Source organism: Cyprinus carpio, chromosome B7 (genome assembly GCF_018340385.1).
Source record: "Cyprinus carpio isolate SPL01 chromosome B7, ASM1834038v1, whole genome shotgun sequence".
NCBI classification, from domain to species: Eukaryota; Metazoa; Chordata; class Actinopteri; order Cypriniformes; family Cyprinidae; genus Cyprinus; species Cyprinus carpio.
The window spans coordinates 41,179,712-41,199,049 of record NC_056603.1 but is presented as its reverse complement, the minus strand read 5'-3'; the positions used below and the strand labels follow the sequence as shown (position 1 = coordinate 41,199,049).

The 19,338-nt window shown below is 34.9% G+C and overlaps 1 protein-coding gene across 1 annotated transcript in view; it reads right to left on the bottom strand.

Moving 5' to 3' along the window:
* The window catches only part of LOC109108049 (protein transport protein Sec24D-like), a 29,213-nt gene extending 9,875 nt beyond the window's left edge, over positions 1–19,338 (bottom strand). The window contains exons 1-12 of the mRNA XM_042728690.1: positions 19,203–19,338; positions 16,890–17,088; positions 16,533–16,635; positions 16,297–16,439; positions 12,370–12,621; positions 11,045–11,199; positions 10,846–10,957; positions 10,625–10,752; positions 7,321–7,459; positions 7,083–7,198; positions 4,696–4,820; positions 1,357–1,548 (exon numbers count right to left, since the gene is read on the bottom strand). Of these exons, the coding sequence (XP_042584624.1) occupies positions 1,357–1,548; positions 4,696–4,820; positions 7,083–7,198; positions 7,321–7,459; positions 10,625–10,752; positions 10,846–10,957; positions 11,045–11,199; positions 12,370–12,621; positions 16,297–16,439; positions 16,533–16,635; positions 16,890–17,040 (1,616 nt within the window). The 5' untranslated portion in view covers positions 17,041–17,088; positions 19,203–19,338. The remainder of the gene's footprint in view (positions 1–1,356; positions 1,549–4,695; positions 4,821–7,082; positions 7,199–7,320; positions 7,460–10,624; positions 10,753–10,845; positions 10,958–11,044; positions 11,200–12,369; positions 12,622–16,296; positions 16,440–16,532; positions 16,636–16,889; positions 17,089–19,202) is intronic.

Genomic DNA, 19,338 nt, shown 5'->3' with positions numbered 1-19,338 from the left:
AATACATAAAATCATATTAACAAGAATAGCCAATTTGGGTCTCAAAGTGAAGCCATGCTTTAAGATAAGGAACAGTGAAATATAGAAGAAGGGTATAGGAAGTAACGCTTGGGAAGCAATTACTGTACTGTAATTATAATCTGGGCAGCTTACATCCTCTTAGATATGATCCATCTCTCATATATTTCTATGGAAACTTTAGTGATGTATGCAAAATATTTGAATAATCCTTTTGATTATTTTGCTATACATTATAACAAAGTGTGTGTGTGTGTGTGTGTGTGTGTGTGTGTGTGTGTGTGTGTGTGTGTGTGTGTGTGTGTGTGTGTGTGTGTGTGTGTGTAAAAATGATATAAAATGTGAAGAAATCAGAAAGTTCATAAGGTTCTGCATATTTACATTTAGTCATTTAGCAGACATTTTTTATCCAAAGCGACTTACAAATGAGGACAATCAACAAAAGAGCAATTATACGCAAGTGCTATGATAGGTCTCAGTTATCTTAATGCAGTACACATAGCAAGGCTTTTTTTTAATTATATAATAAATAAAAGAGAACAGATAGAATAGAAAAAGAATAGAGCAAGCTAGTGTTAGAGGCCTTTTTTGCTTTTGTTAATTGTATTATAAATAAAAAGAAAACAAATAGAATACAAAAAGATTAGAGAAGCTTTTTTTAAAAGCAGTTTATAAATGAATAGAGTGCAAGTCTAAAAGTGGCAATTTTTTTAAAGAATAGAATTAGAATAGAGAGTCCTAGAGATTAACAGATTATTTAATACCAATATCAATTAATAGCATATGTAAGCATATGAGATATATATATATAAAACACTGCAATATTCCTTAATAATATGAATTGTAAATTATGATTTAATGGTGACTTTAATACTAATTCTAAATGATATATGTGACGCTGGAGCACAAAACCAGTCTTATTGATTTTTCTTTTATGCCAAAAATCATTAGTATATTAAGTAAAGATCATGTTCCATGAAAATATTTTGTAAATTTCCTACTGTAAATATATTAAAACTTAATTTTTGTTTAGTAATATGCATTGCTAATAACTTCATTTGGACAACTTTAAAAGCGATTTTCTCAATATTTAGATTTTTTTGCACCCTCAGATTCCAGATTTTCAAATAGTTGTATCTCAAACAAATATTGTTCCATTCTAACAAACCATACATCAATGGAAAGCTTGTTTATTATATATGTATAAATCTCAATTTCGAAAAATTGACCCATATGACTGGTTTCGTGGTCCAGGGTCACATATATGACTCAATGTAATAACAGAAGAGTAAACTACAGAAGAGTTTCATTTATAACCACAGATAGAAATGAACCTACTTGTTGATGACAGCTCGGGACTCCTGGAAGTTGACGAGGAATCCGTCGAGAAGCGGTACAAACATCTCAGCCACATCAGAGACCACCATCATCTGCGGCTGGGCCAGAGCGCTCTTCACATTATAGAAGTGCAGGATCTTATTATAGGTGACAAAACCCACTTTGATAGCCGAAGTCTCGGCTCCCTCCTCTCTTCAAAAGACAAAGTACATAAGAAAACTGATCAGTAACACCAAAAAGGCTATATAAACGTGTCTTCAAAAATGTTTATATGAACATGTAATAAATATATCTTCGCATTCAGCATCTGGAAATATACGATACTAGATCTTCTCAGAATTGGCTTCAGTTTGCTTCAGTTTCTCCTTTAGATTCACAAGTGTTAATCAAGTCTGATTTATTTATATAGTGCCTTACACAATGCACATGGTTTCAAAGCAGCTTTATAGAAAATCATGATGTTAATATTTATAACATAGCAGTATCTTTGCTCTATAATATTATTTAACATGCCATTTCATACATTCTACATGTCACTTTCCTTGTTTATTTTACGTATACGGATAAAGTTGGACAAACTTATAAATCAAACTTTATATACAAGCAAAAATATAGTTACATTTGATGACAAAATAAATGAAATTTACTATAAAGTAAATATCGCTTTGCATGAGAGTACTGTATGTGGTTCATCAAATTAACTATAGACATTTTACAAACGTTTGATAACAAGAAAGTGTGCAAATAGTTTTTTAACTTTCTTTTAAGCAGTACATATATTCTATAATTACATTAAACTAAAACTTTAAAAAAATGCATTAGAAAAAATAGCAACGCATTAGAAAAAAGCAATGATTAAATGCATGAGAAAAAATTGCTTTAAAATAATTATTTAATAATTGTACAGATAACTATAACAGTAACTATATTTTTTATTTACATTTTTCTATAATTTTTTGCAATTTTGTTATGTGAGTTTGTTTTTTATTCATTTGTTTTTATTCATTTTCACACCAGTTTGTTGCAGTTTTGTCGTTGGCCGTTTTAAATGCTCGAGCTCTTTAAAGCAGGATGGATTCTGATTGGCTGTCAATGTTTTTATCATACATCAGATTGAATAAAAAAATTGTTCAGAAGGTGATTCCAGCAATATCGATCCTTTGTGCCGTTATGGTTATAGCTGTGGTGGGGACTCTGCTATTCTTTTAAATTTGGAGCTATTTTTAAAACTGTAACTTTACCTTTACAATAATTATCTTTGGTGTGAAGTGTCCAAAAACTGTTTTGATCTGCTTGTATATTACCTTTGGAGGGAAACATTGACTGTAGCAGCAAAACCAACTCCTAGATCTTAAAATGACACAAATTCATGTGTTCAGTATTTCATCCATTAAAAGAAATATGCACATTTCACCATCTAACATCTTCCCTGAGCACTGTGTAGTAGCTGATAGCGGAGAGCTGCGGCGGCCAGTAAATACAAGCATTCCAGACTGACGTCTGTATCTGGGCTTTGTAGCTTTCTATGGCTACATTTATAAGATTGTAAAACATGGTGATGGTTTGGATCACTCACAGTCCATATATGCCAAGTCTCTCATTAAGCTAGAGACAAACTCCCCAATACAAATCCTATCAGGCCCTAACAGACCCCATCGACTCCAATGTGGTTTTCATTAACTGTGCACAATCTAGCAAGCAAAGCCAGGAACAGAGGAGAGAAATCAGATATAATAGCACAGGCTTATTTGGAGAGCACTACCGGACTGCTTTCACAGTGAGGTCAGATCACAAACAAATAAGGAAGTACCCTTAGGAACCAGCCGAGGAGAGGTAAGGAGTTTAGCAGGGTGAAAAAAACTACAGTATATAAGCTCCTCTGAGGTGAATCAAAAGCTCACCTCTCAGCTGGCCGTCACCCAAAGAAACAGTATAATCGAAGCCATGTGTACCACCAGACATTTAAATACTTGGAAACGTTGCAGAACTAGAGCCGCTGAACCTCCTGACTTCCTTCAGGCAGACATTTTCAAATGATGAGATATTGGAATTGTTTCTTCCCCTAGTTTTTTTCTTTCTTGTTCTCCCGTTACCATATTTGGCAGGGGATCGGGGCTCTTTTTCAGCTGGATTGGTTCACATTCCAGGCTGATAGTAGCTGAGATGAACATGTGTTCAACCTGAGAGGTGCGGACAGAAAACGGAGGGGTGGCTTCTGCCCAAGGCTTCGACTTTACTCCCAGCCAAACACCTGGAGCTGGTGTCAGTGTGTGGGATGGGGATGAAAGCAATCCTAAATATATCTGCAGTCAAACCCAGATCTTTGCAGTCTAAGCTGTCCAAACTTTAAAATAATAACAGAATGATTTATTCCCTCTGCTAAATATCATTCCACCGGCCAGCACAGAGTCGACAGATGCAGACAATCAAATGTTCACAATTTGCTGAAATGTTTTAAAATGCATATTCACATATAACTTATTTATTAGGAATAATTTAAAATAGAAATTAGATCCAAAGTTATCATTAAAACTAATTATATACTATTATGTATAAAAATCATTTGTAACAAAAATAAATAAATAAATAAGTAAACAGGAAAAAAGTGATTACAAATTGTGACCAGCGTTCTTTAGTATTATTTTAGTATTTGTTATTTATAATAATGTAATATTATTATTATTATTATTATTATTATTATTATTACTTAATAATGTTTAATATTTATCTTATTTTGATTAATATTTTGAATTAGCTTTTATTTTCATACTTACATTTTTATTTTTATTTATGTATTTTTTGTATTTTTTATTAGATTTAGTTTTTCAAGAAAATATTAAGTTAAACATTTCAATTTTTTGTTTCATTTTTAGTTTTTTATTTATTTCCAGTTTCCAGTTTCATTTCAGTGCTTAAGTTTTTTTTTTTTCATTATGATTTTCATTAGTTTTTTTATCTAATATTTTTATTTAATATTATTTTAGTTTAATTTCAATGAACAACATTTTTTTAATAGCTATAGTTTCAGCTAACAATAGCCCTGGTAAAAAAATAAAATAAATAAAAGTAGAGAGAACAATAACAGCAGATGACAAATATACATGCAAAAAGTATGTTTTTTCACACAAAATGTATAAAAATATACATTTTCCTAAAACACAGACTGACAAACCTGAAATCTTGATGTTGAATTGTTAAAAAAAATAAAAAATAACATTGAAAATCCAAGAGAAACAAAGAAACAAAATGTTCAAGTATTAGAGTTATAATAAAGAACAATGGTGATTTATCATATTTCTCCCCCTCATTTTCTACAGCAAACATTATCTCTCAACTTACTTTGGAAGTCGGTCAAGCAGTGTCTTCAGCTCCTCGCATATTAGTTTGACAAGTCCACTTTTTATGTTGTTGTAGGAGACATCAATCATGAAGATGTAGGCAGGAGGATTAGGAGGCTTATTATTTTAAAGACAAAAAAGAACATCACAGAATGAATTATGGTAGTTCGTGAACTTCAAAGTGAGCTGTTTTTACTTGTTCTTTACAGACTTCGTACACATATCTTTTGTAGCACAGAATACCCATAAAGTTTACAATCATGTGAAAGCATATCTTATGCATGAGAAAGCTTCTTTTTTTCTCTTTTTATATATAGAAATGCCAAGATGAACATATTACAGTCTTTCGAAACACATCACTGTGGGCAGTAGGATCATGGTAAAGACTCCTTGTTTTGACTCCCAGAGAACAGTATGCAGTATGGATCAGCTGTGATGATTTTAGTAGGCACTGCATGAGTTGATCCTCAAATATGAATAAACATCTGAGAGAAACAGGAGTCCAGATAGAAGACTATGGTGTCAGGCTGAGATGAGGAATCCAGGCACGGACTGGGGCCAAAAATATGTCATAAGTCTCTTTAGTCTGATAACTGAGCTGAAATTAAGTTAATTTGAGAATACAGTGCATCCGTGATATTACAATGCATCAAAAGTATTCACCCTCTGGCTTTTAAAGGAATAGTTCACCCAAAAATAAGCATTTGTTTATTCACCCTCAGGTCATCCAAGATGGAGATGAGTTTGTTTCTTCATCTGAACAAATATTCATCTGAAATAAATTTTGCATTACAGGTACATCACCTGCTCAACAATGGATCCTCTGCGGTGAATGGGTGCCGTCAGAATGAGGGTCCAAACAGCTGATAAAAACATCACAATAATCCACAAACAATCCACACCACTCCAGTCCATCAGTTAATGCCTTGAGAAGTGAAAAGATGCATGTTTGTAAGAAACAAATCCATCATTAAGACATTTTTAACTTCTGGCCAAAATATGAGTCCATAATCCATAATAACGCTTCCTTCCAGTGAAAAGGGTCTATCCCTTGTTGTCAAAATCAACCCACATATTTGTTTAGAATTGTTTTGGACTGTTTTCAGTGTAAACAATCCTTGATCTGTGCATATTTCTCTGCTGATTCAGACGAGACAACCTTTTTTTTTAGAGAAAGCAATATTATGGGTAGAGGACTCTTACTTTAGCCAGAAGCAATGGTGTATAGTTAAAAACGTCTCAACAACAGACAATGTTGATTTTTTTTCTTTTTTCTTACAAACATGCATCTTTTCACTTCTCAAGGCATTAACTGATAGACTGGAGTGGTGTGGATTGTTTGTGGATTATTGTGATGTTTTTATCAGCTGTTTGGACTCTCATTCTGACGGCACCCATTCACTGCAGAGGATCCATTGGTGAGCAAGTGATGCAATGCTTCATTTCTCCAAATCTGTTCTGATGAAGAAACAAACTCATTTAAATCTTGGATGACCTGGGGTTGAGTGCATTTTCATTTTTGGATGAACTATTCCATCAATATTACATTGCCTTCTTGAACATCAGCGAATGTTTGCTGTTTTATTAATAGCTAAATTACTCCCTCAACTGTCCACGCTGTGATAATATGGATCTCAAAATGACATATCCCCTTATGGAAAGAGGTCAAATATGCAAAAAATGCTGGAAAACCTAAGAATGATCATTACCTGGAGGACTTTTATAAAGAACAACTGGCACTTTAACTTAATTAAGTTGTAGATCATCCAGGTAATGGCAAATTCATGTGTAAATTTTGAAATGGGTCATTTTGGTAAATCTGTCATTATTTTGTTTTGTGAAATAGCTTTTTCAGGACAGTGTTAATGCAAAACAAAATACATTTTTATCATTTTGCAGATTCTGTAAGGTATATGCATACTTTTGACTTAATTACAAAAGTATTAGTATTAAGTATAAAATGTTTCATTAATATCGCAAAATATACATTCAGTGCATTTTAGAAAACAAGTTAAATGTGCATTTGTATAATCAAATAAAGAGTCATTTTTGTTGTACTCCGAGCATAAATCGTGTTCCTCATTTTAAACATATCATATGTTTATTATCAAGATTTAATTATATATGCCTGAATAAAATATGCAATGTGACTGCCAGGAAAGAAATCTTTCTCAGCTGCTTCCTGGGGCAAGTCTACCCCTTTTGGACAAAACATACAGTCTCTTACCATTACATTTCTAGAGGGAAATTTTCTTAGCGGAGGACTTTATTTAGATAAATCAAATATATTCATTAATAAACTTTCCTAATTTAATAAAATCAGACTGTGACCATTGTACGCTTATATAAAAAGTGTACATCCTTATTTTCATACAAGTTCTCTGTTACCTTGCAATAATCCAGTGTGGCAATGAACTCATATGAGCCCAAAGACAGTTCTGGTCTCTCATACAGATCCATTCTTCTCCCCATATGGTCCAAATGCTGGAAATACTGCACTGGAACTGGAAAGGTAGTGAAAACCCATTTTTAGAAACACTCCCAGACAAACAGTCCCTTCCATATGTTGACGGGAAACACAGCGTGAGGATGAAGGTCTCGGCAGTCTAAATGGTACAGTACCAACCTTCATTAATGCAGCTGCAGAAGCCACACTGGTAGCGTCGTCCTCCTTCCATAAACTGCATGTAAGGACACATGTAGGCCTTACAGCGATTGCAGCGGATTGGTCCAGCCTCACCGTGATTTACAATGTACAGAGGAGTCTATGGAGATCAGAGTGAGAAGGAAAAATAAGACCTATATACAGCCTAAACTTCTTTACTGTAACATACACCACGTGGTTTTTATATGCTAACATATAGTTGCACTAAAACTACCCTTCTAAAGTTTACATTTAGATTTTTATTCAGTGAGGATGCATTAAATTGATCAAAATCGATAGAAGGGAGAAATTTAGGATTCTTTATCATAATATCAATGTAAAGATTTATATTTCAATTAAATGCTGTTTTGAACTCGTTATTCATCAAAGCATTCTGAAAATAAAAGGTATCATGGTATCCACAAAACTATCAAGCAGCAAAATGATTTTTGAAGGATATTGTGACACTGAAGACTGGAGTAATGACACTGAAAATTTAGCTTTAAAAGGAATAAAAAAATATTTTAAATAAATCAGAATATAATACAGATATTTTAAATTGTAGTATTTCATAATATTTTTTATCAAAATATTTTTACTGTATTTTTGAACAAATAAATGCAGCGTTGGTGAGCACAAGAGACTTTAAAAAAAATTGATATTACAGTCTCCACATTTAGTGTATACAAATGTAAATAAATGAATAAAATCACATTTAACATTTCAGAAGGAAAAAAGTTAATTATTATCTTCATTAACTGAAGGCAAACAAATACATCATACTGATCTGTAGCTCTGTGGTTACTGTGCAGTTCAACTTGTTTACAAAGATACAATATAAAGCACATAGATATTAAAATGAAAAAAAGGTTGACCTGAGATCATTAAGTTTCAATTACATTAAAAGTTCTCAGACAGCTTCTAAACTAAAGTCCAAAAAAAGAAAAAAAGGAGGATTTTGCACTTGCTTCCATCCACATATAACACATATTTCAGCATGCAATCCTTTTTTTTTTTGGATACATAGCAAACAAATTTCAAGGACTGAGTTTTTGCTCTTTGGTGGAATTGATTTTAATAAGGTGCCACTGCAAAATCTGAGCTATCAGAGACGATGATCGGTAACACTTCAGATTAGAGAAAACACATTTATGATTAACTAAAATCCTAATTTGCTTCTTATTGATAGTAAGTAAGGTAGCTGTTGTAATAGGCATGTTTAGGTATGAGGTAGGCTTAAGGGATCTATAATAAGGCATTAATATGTGCTTTATAAGTTTTAATAAATACCCAATATGCTAATAAGCAACCTTTATTTAGGTGAAATGAGGCAATGGATAATAAATGAGCTTATTAACTTTGGCTCGTAGATGCTGCAATTTGGAGTCACATAGTTTAAAATCAAGACTGTTTGCAGTGTACTGTGCCTTAAAATGTGGATTAATGTCCTCCTTTATTTGATAGCACAATAAACTATTCCTCTGACATGCTCCTTGGAGAATGAACCTAGACTAATTAGCCTCTCATGAGAATACTAACATTTCCTAAAAAGGCTCTGAAGCATAATGATGAAGGGTAAAGCAGTGAGAGACTCCAGAGTTAAACAAGTCTTGAAGGCACCAAAACCACTATTAAACTACTGATACAATAAACTGAGGGGACACCCATGAACTCGAGTATGACTATTTTCCAAAGGCAGTCATTTCCAAAGATAACACCATGGACCACAACAAAGAAAAGTTCATTCATTCAGCCTCATTTTGTTCCAAACCCGTCTGATTTCCATTTTTCCATGTAACACAAAGAGAGAAGTTTAGCAGAATGCTCACGCTGCTCTTTTACGTATGATGACAAGAGCTGTCAAGCTCCAAAAAGAACAAAAAGCACATCTGCTACAGCTCTCAAATCTCATTAAATCTTAGATGATACTGTATGAATATGTAAATATTCAAATTACACAAAAGAGAATTATGAAATCAATTATGGTATGACTTCAAAAGATTGGGAATACAGTGCACAAGTCACATGGACAAAATGTAATGGTACTTTTATTGTGTTTTTCCTGTCATTTTTTGGAGATTGACAGCCCCTGGTCTTCATTCAATTTTTATTTTTTGTATGGAACAGAGTAGCTAAAAAAACTTAAGTGGTTACACTTTATTTTAAGGTGTCCTTGTTACAGTCTAACTATATATTTAAGTAATATTAATTAACTACTGTACATGTATTTACTTTATGGTTAGGGTTAGGATTAGGGTTTGGCTTGGGGTTACTTGCATGTAATTCTGTATAATTTGTTATTATTATTATAGAAGGACATGTAACGTGTAACAAGGACACAGGATTGCTTTAAATAAAGTTTTACCTAAACGTTCCTATAAATTCCTTTTAAGTATCACAGAAGGAAAATCATATGGTTAGAAGTGAATTTTGATTTCTATGCTGTTAATATCCCTTATGAAAAAGAAGCACACTTAATTGTATTGAATGTGCACATGTAGTGTACTTCAAATCTTAAAAGCATGTTTTTTACAAAACTTTACTTTCAGATAATGCAAGTCTAATAAAATGAAAGGCCACTTTAAGTGAACGTTAAGAGATTACAAATTCATGATCATGTAATTAAAACACTTAATTATTTTTTTTTAACTGAAGTGAACTTTGTAATGATGTCATGTTAAAAGTTTTACATTAAAGCACATTATAAAATCATTAGGTTTTAATCATCTTTTGTCATGCTTTAAAGAAGTACACTTATTTTGATGTGAAGACTAACATTCTAAAACATATGTAAAGTATTTGATTATCATTTTAACCATAGTATTTTATTTGAAATTACATTTCTTACATTACATTCTTAAGTGGGTCAAAAAAGCACTCCGCTAATTAAACTTATTGCATTTAATATAAATTTAAACTACTGTATAATACATTTTCATTTAATTGCAATTAAAATGTAATAAAGTACCAAAAAACGTTTGCACTTAAGTATATTACTTTAAAATATATGACTTTTTGTAATAATTACTCTTTCTAAAAGCATGCTAAAGTGTATTTCTTCTTTACAAGGGAACATGTATAGTTTTACAGAGCTAAACATTATGCATTTCCCCATGACATGGTTTTGTACATTTTAATCACATGTAAAACACTAAATATACTAAATATTCCTCAGAAAGAGTCACGTAGCATTCCTCATTTGTACATCATGTCTGCTAAATGAATACATGTAAAACTAAATCTAGTATATAAACTCAAACCTGAAGAACTGAGAAATGCTGCATACCTCGTTTTTGGGCACGTTGGCGAAGGGTTTGATGATGGCTGCCAGAGGCACTTTGCACTGCTTTGCAAGGTCAGCAGTGCTGGGGAAGGAATATGTTGTGCACCGCATGAACCTTGGGCTGGCATTCCCAAAATGGCAAAAAAACAAGCCTTTAATATACTAAACAAAACACTTTTATGCTAATATTAGGAGTGAAGTGCAAAGACAGTTCCCATACTAACCTTGATCCTGCACTGTGAAATCTGTGGTGACCAGTGGAGGCACCTGACCTCTGATGTTTGTGACATACACCTGGCCTCCTCTCTTAGCCTGGTCATCCTCAATCACTTGCGTCTGCAACAGACAAGTCAGTGTACCTTGAAATGTGCACAAATTGAAATACTTTTACACTACAAAGTAGCATGCATTGCCTGTTATTACCGTGCCTGGAATGGAGTCCGGGTCCAGCTTCTTTTGAGGAGGGCCTGCCATTTGTGCTGGACCTCCAGGAAAGCCTCCTGGGAAAGCGCCTGATTGTGGCCCTGCCATCTGTGGTCCTGCCATTTGTGCACCATACGGGCCTGACATTGGGCTCCCTCAGATCAGAACAAAAAGAGTTACTTAAGCTTTGCCTCTGAAAATACAGAGTAGAGGTGAGGTGTGTAATTTCTGCACCACAAATGCAAGTGAAAACATAAAGACGGATTCTGTTAACACAACTCACATTTAGTCAGATAATCTTGAACCAGACTCACTCAACCAAACCTTCATTTGCAGTACATTCGTAAGACAGACGCAAGTGCCGTTATGTACCGTAGCTTTGTAAACAAAGCGAATGATTCAAAAACGTAAATATATAAAAGTGCAGAAAGCAATGTTACATGATTCGCCGCCTTCTCCTGCGTCGTTGTGACTAAGCAACATGGTAAACAGCTGCTGGCTTGTTGACCCAAATAAAATAATATGAACGCAGCCCAGCGGGGGCAAGGGGAGGGGGAGCAATCGAACTCGTGTTCGGACCAGGCAAGCGAACCAAGTGTGAAAGCACCCTAAGAGGTCATTGTACTATAAAACCTCTTGTAAGTTTCAGAACTCAAAACTTTCATGTTAGTCTAAAAACAGCTTATACTGAAGGCAGTCTATTTAGCCCCGCCCACAGATTCATGCATGTAGTGTTTAGGCGAGAGGCGAACGTGCAGGTCTACGCAGAAACTGAACAATAAAGATGGCTCTGAAGACAACAGGATGCTGTGCAGTGCCAAGCTGTGAAAAAAAATATTTGTATATGCATCGCCTTACTTCTAAATCCAACGTTAAGAAAAAATAGATTAACTATTTCCTCGTCAGTAAGAACTCTGTTCTTTGTTCACTTCATTTTAAGATTCCTTTACAGATAAGGCACAATTTGACGTGGGATTTTCAAAAAGATTGGAAATAAAAGACGATGCTGTGCGGACAATATTGGATCTGACAGTAATGTTGTGTTTTTAACCTAAATCACAGCAGCGTCCATTTGTGAAGGACGTAGACAGACAAAAAATTTGCATCCTCAGATTCCAGATTTTCAAATAGTTGTGTATCAGCCACATATAGTTCAATCTTAACAAACCATACATCAATGGAAAGCTTATTTATCCAGCTTTCAGACAATGTATAAATCTCAATTTAAAAAAATTGACCCTTATGGCTGGTTTTGTGGTCCAAGGTCACAAATATAAGCTCCTGAACTATTTCTTAATCACTGGTGCAAAATACCTAGTTCTTACCTGGTTGCTGTGGATAGCCTTGGGGTCCCAGTGGTGGTTGGTGGACACCTGGTCCAGGTGGGCCAGACATTCCCATTGGCGGAGCTGCCACAGAACCCATCGTGGCCATCGGAGGAGGAGATCCAAATGAGGACGGCTGCTGTCCTGGTGGAGAAAGGGGCTGATGTCCCATTGCTGGTGGTGGTGAAGTTTGAAACTGTTGTGGTGCTGCTGAGCTGGAAGGGGACTGTGGTAACTGCATGGGCCTTTGGCCTAATGATAATGGTGCATGGGGATAAAACAGGCCTCTGAAAGTCAATTCACTTCACAATCAATGTAAAATGCCATCTAACTATAACATTTGGCATAGATGAGCATAAACTATGTCTATATGCAGACGATCTCTTATTATTCTTAACTAATCCAATTAATTCTTTTCCCCCATTATTTCAGTGCCTAAAGCAATATAGTGCTGTATCCGGTTATAAGTTAAATTACTCAAAAAGTGAGGCCTTTCCAATTAATATACCGGACAATGATATTGGAATTCTCTCTGGATCTCTAAAATGGTGTCCCAGTGGTTTTAAGTATATGGGTATTAATATTAGTGGCTCCTTTGATAAAGTATATAATGATAATTATGTAAAGTTGCTGAACCAAACTAAAACTGATCTTCAGCGGTGGATGGATTTACCCCTATCATTAATTGGTAGAATCAATACAATAAAAATTAATATACTCCCCAAATTCATCTACTTATTTCATAGTATCCCTTTTAAAATTCCTAAATATTTTTTAAGGATCTTAACAAAGCTATATCCACATTTTTATGGCATAAGAAAACCCTAAGAGTGAATTTAACCACACTTCAGGCCCCATATGCTAAAGGAGGGCTGAATCTCCCAAATATTAGAATTTATTATCTAGCCTCACAGTTCCGACAATTGTGGATATGGATGCATCTAAAGAACAGTGATGTGAGATGGGTCTCAATAGAGCAGCATGAAAACTACCCCAGAAAAGTTATTCATTTCTGGGCACAAGGAAGAAACTTTCTGTGGTTACGAAAAACCCTGTTCTCCTGGACACCTTTGATGCATGGCAGGAATCACATAGACTCTTGGGTTTAAACACATCGTTACTTGTGAACACTACTCTTGATGGAAATCCTAATATCCCAAGTGCCATTGCTGACAAAACTATACAAAGCTGGATTAAGAAAGGAATTAAAACAATTGGTGATCTTTATGTAAATGGCATATTTGCTAGCTTCCTTCAGTTATCTGAATTATTTAACTTGCCTAAGGATAACCTTTTTAAGTACTTACAAATAAGACACTGGATAAGAAGTCAATCATTGGAGTCATTTCCTAATATATCTGAAAAATCCCTATTTGAAGACAGACTGCTCGATATCAGACATACCTCTACAAAGGGCTTAATATCTTCTATATACAGAATTCTTATTAGCAATCTTCCAACATACCAAAGATTTTTAACAAAGCAAAAATGGGAATCAGATCTGGAGTGTTCTTATGATGTTAATGATTGGTGTACTCTTCTAGAAAAGTCACAAACAGTATTGGTTTCCACCAAACACAGACAAATTCAATTTAACATCTTACATAGAACATATTACACCCCCTATAGACTAAACAAACTTAATGGTGGGATCTCTGCCATGTGTCAAAGAGGTAAAATGTCTACTGGGACTCTTCTTCATATGCTCTGGAGTTGTCCAGCCTTAGAGACATTCTGGAAGTATGCCATTGCAACAATTTCTGAAATATCAAAGAATCATATTGATCCTGATCCTAAAATTTGGATACTAGGTGATATCAGTTCACTTCGCATGACCTATCATGAAGGCTATTTTATTTTGCTTGCAAGCACTGCAGCTAAAAAATGCATACTTAAAAACTGGAAATCCGCGAACCCCCCAGAGTGAAAACACTGGATTAATGAGCTTTTATCTTATAGTACCCCTGAGAAAATACTTTATTCTGTTAGGCAAAAACCCACAGACTTTGACTATATTTGGGCTCCTTTTCTTGATTCTTGATCTTTGTTAGGCTCTAATGATTGACCAGTTTGTATATTAATTTTTATGTGTATTTTTCCTTTCTCTTATTTTCTTGCTTAATCTCTGGACATTATTGTTTTTATTTATTATTATCATTAATTATTGTAATTCTATCTAACGTTGTGACCAGGGCTTGACATTAACACGCGCCAACCCACCAAATGCAGGTGGATTTTGCTCGTGGCGGGTAACACAGTGACTCCAACTAGCCACTTTGGCGGGTTGAATAATTGTAGTGTTTTTAAAAGGCATCTGAAAGTCCCATGAGTATTACATGCACACTAGTGATGCGCGGGTCAGGGTTTTTTCCAACCCGTGGGTCCCGCTTTTATGAAATTATTTGGCCCGCCCCGCAAATAAAGTAAAATTTCCTTACCCACCCCAACCCAACCCTCAGGTTATGAGGCGGCCTATTATAATTCAGCTATCAAACTGCCCAGCTATTTCACTTCAGCACCGCATTTCACACACAAGCGCCCGCAAATGAGGATTAGCACTTGTAGCCAGTGAAGTCTATATCCACAAACAGACATACATCGTCTGCAGATATAAGGTATTTCATTGCACTTTAACAAGTAATCTGAATGGCCTATATATGTGCAATTTTTAAACGAGCCCTCACAAACTGAGTTTAATGCCACAGTTATGTTAGAATGCATCTCATTCTTGTTTCTGTGGCGGTGCGTCGGGCTCGTCATGAGGTGCACGGTCCAGAGCGCTGTATAACTGATGAAGCAGTTAAATTCAACTTTACTCCAAATATATGAACTTACCTGTTTTGGATAGCCTACTTTATATTTAACGTGTTTGTTTATGTCCAATATTAATGTTAAACTGTTGGACTTCAAATGAAATCTACTATTGATTTTCACCGTTGACTGATTTTGCAGAACATTTTGACTGATAACTTCCGTGCGCAGATGCGGCAAATTTGTCACAGGACGAGTGATATGACAGTTGTGTCAGACTATCTATGAACTAGCTGTTTTAAATACAGTATTTTATATTTAACGTTAGTTCACAGTATGTTTGAAAGTATATTTTTCGATTATTGGTGATTCCATAGGCTCTCTCTTGCGCACCTGCGCGGTTTAAAACACCAAATAGTTATGCTATGACAAGAACAAAGAGTCTCTCACTTGCTCCACCCATGCACGATAATAACGTGTATCGTCGATCTGATCTGATTTAAAAAATGACCATATCGACCAACACTACAACATATATGGATTTTTTTGTTTTTGTTTTGTTTTTAATGACCCGCGGTCCGCGGGTTATGAGATGACCCGCGCATCACTAACGCACACAGTGTTGCCTTGAGCTTGCGCGCTAGTGACAGAAACGAAGAGACAGCTAGCTGCCCTGCTGGAGTTACGTCGTTGGACGCCAGTGGAGCTATGTGAAGATACATAAAAGGTGTAACAAAACCTGGTGAGCAGACAACACACAAGAGAAAACCTGACGATGAAACCAAAAAGGAAGGACTTTTCAACGAAAAGTGGAAGTCAGGTCGAGAATGGCTGGTATATGATATGAGAGTAAATTCACAACAACAAAAATGTGGCTAGTAAAAATGCTGTGTGGCTAGTAACTTTGGAAAACCACTAGCCACATTGGCTAGTGAGCAAAAAAGTTAATGTCAAGCCCTGGTTGTGACAAATGTTTTGACAAACATTTGAGACAATTATACCATGTGTGGGTGGGTGGGTGGTTGTTCAGTGTATTTTTATTTTTTTGCTAACTGTTAAAAAAAGGAATATTCTGATATTCTTGGTACTTTTGCATACTACATAATTTTATGTATATTCCCAATAAACATATCTTTACAAAAAAAAAAAAAAAAAAAAAAAAGCCATCTAACGTACCATATCCTCCAATGTTCATGGCACTCATTTGATTGGTCAGCTGTTGAGTTGGAGGCGGGGCTTGTGCCATACTATGAAAAGCACTTTGAGGAGGCTGTCCATAAGGAGACATGGAAGGAGCTGAAGCAACAGGAGGAGGGAAACTGACGAGAGCAAAAAAAAAAAAACACATTTATAAAAATAAAATCAAAATTTGCAATTTCAGAAATGTTTCATCACATTGAACCAGTATTCACCTGTGGGGATGAGCCCCATTTTGCTGAATGTTAGCACCATACTGGCTGGATACTGGTGGTGGAGGCATCCCAGAAGAAGAGGAGGCAGGAGGCTTGAGCACACCTGGAAAAACAGCATTCATTTTATATGTACATAAGCAGCATGTGAGAAGATTAAACTGTGATCAAATGAATTTCAGCATATAAAAAACAGAGTATGCAGGGACAGCTGACGCTAAAATGAAAAGCAATTTCATAAAGGGTTGACCCTGTTTATTTATTTAAGCTGAGGCGGTGCTGAGACTCCTATATCATAGGGACAAGATCAAACTTGCCAGTTTTTAAGATCAGAACTCAACAGAAGAAGATTCACTTTACCTGTCGGGGGGGCAGAGTAGCCCTGTGGAGGAGATCCATAGGCGCCATAATGTGACTGAGGTGGGGGGTTCCCAAACCCTGCAGAGTATCCCCCCATTCCCGCCTGGGCCTGGGAGTATGGAGGGGTGGCAACATAACCTTGCTGACTCATCCTACTGTTATACCTCTATCATTCCAGTCTGGGACAAAAAATGGTGACCTGGAACAGAAGAAAGGGGGTGAGTTAGAACTACTTATATGTGTGCAATTTGACGTCTCCATCAAACTTCATTCGTTTTGCGGGTTTAAAACAGAAATACACATGAACTTTTAATTTTTGAAACTTCTAATCTATCCGTTGCATTCGGCCCAATACTAACCACAGTGTAAAAAGCAGTACACTTTAGCATACTTTGAAAAAGAGTACTAAATTATGGAAAGAATATACTTTAGTGCTAACTGAATGTAATGTTTTCGGGCACTTAATTGCATGTTAATTGCAATTAAATGAAAATGTATTATGATTTAAATTTATATTACATTCAATTAGATGAACTTTAGAGTGCATTTTTTCAACTGAAGTAGGACTTTATCTTTTTATGTAAATTCATAATTACATCTAAAGTCATTGAAATACGGTTGAAGTACTGCTGAATTTATTAACAAGCATTTATGGTAAACTAAAATAAACTTTAATGTCTTTTCTATAGAAACGTCTATGCCATGTGTTGAAATATATACTTGTAATACCAACTTTGTAATTACAATTTAAGTTGCAATTTAGCAAATTTATGACATGACAAAAGGTTGACAAAAGCATGACAAAAGGTTATTAAAACATGAATACAAAGTGCAATTTTTAATAGTGAATGAACCCCAGAAGCAGTTTGTTGTAAAATTATGAGATAATGAAATGTTTTCTACAGTTTAGACTTTACCTGATATGATTACTTCAACCTTAAGCATGTGTGATCAGGAACTTTGTCCTTAGACTGAGATAAGAGGAGTTTATGATAACACAATCGGCCAAGAATACATACCAGTGCATACAAAATGTAAATATAATGGCTTGACTATTGTATTCAGCCTTTAAATTAATTAATTTTATAACTTCACCATAAATAATAAGGTTATGGCAATGTACTGAAAAGGCCATCTTTATGGCATCTGTTTAATTTAAAGTTCTTACTGTATATGATATCACATCATGTAATGTTTATTTACCAACATATCTGAGCAATTAAACTCTGTAAAATGTTCTGGTTTTAATATTCCCACTACAAAGGTCAGATGATGATTTAAAGTTAACTGAAAAATGCCCTAAAACAACAAAACAGTGTCGTAAATATATAAAATTAAATCATTAGGCCTATATAAAATGCAGCATAACACTCCACTGTACATAACCGATAACAAAAACAAGAATGATGTTCATGCATGCAGGGAATTTCCCATAAACTAAACAGTGAGTCACACTTTGTGTTTATTATAAACAAACCAGTAAAAAACTATTATGCTTTTCTAAAATAGAATATTGCTTTACCACTGCAGCTGATCAATTAATAGGTTTTTACTGGAGCACTTTACATTTTCTGCATTAAAATAACTAACATTTTTACAATTAATTATAGGCCTAAAGTCTGCCTAGTTTCAATAAACTTCTCATGCAGATAAACTAACTATCCCTACTGCATATTTCACACAGCAGAGCTTGAAAACAACTCAAAGCAATATATATATATATATATATATATATATATATATATATATATATATATATATATATATATATATATATATATATATTTTTTTTATTTTATTATTTTTTATTATTATTTTTTTTTTTTTCCACAATGATTGGCCTGTCTTGAGACATCATGCCAGTATTTCTGGCAGAGGCCTTTAGTGGTTGTCAGGGTAAAATAATATTTCATTAATATCACTGAACACGCACGATATTCAGAGCAGAGATGCTGTGCGTGGAGGTAGCCTACAGTCTCGTCACTGCCCTGAACTGCCACGTCAAAGACCGTTATGACAGACCTGCAACGTTTCACTTTACTGAATAAAGTCCACACCGAAAGACTTCAGCACAGGTAATGGACAGGATCGATATGCTGATGATAATGCGCGTGGACCAGCTGTCGGCGATACAAAGTTACGAAATATTTTCGGCTGGAGACGGAAAATCCAAAACTACAAAAACAATAACAAAAAAAATACATAAAAATAATAACAATAATAAACCACAGACAAAATAAGGTTAACCAAAAAAAACCGCCTTTTTTTTTTTACTTTAGTTTAGTAGTACATAACAACATAATAGAGACTCACCTGAAGGAGACCGATGAGCTGCGTCCTTTCCTCTGCTGATGTTGAATCGCGTGCCGAGAGTGCCACGTCAAACTCCAGCACAGCGCCGCTGTCACGGAGCGTCACAGAGCAGGCGCCTCTGCGCATGCGCACGCGC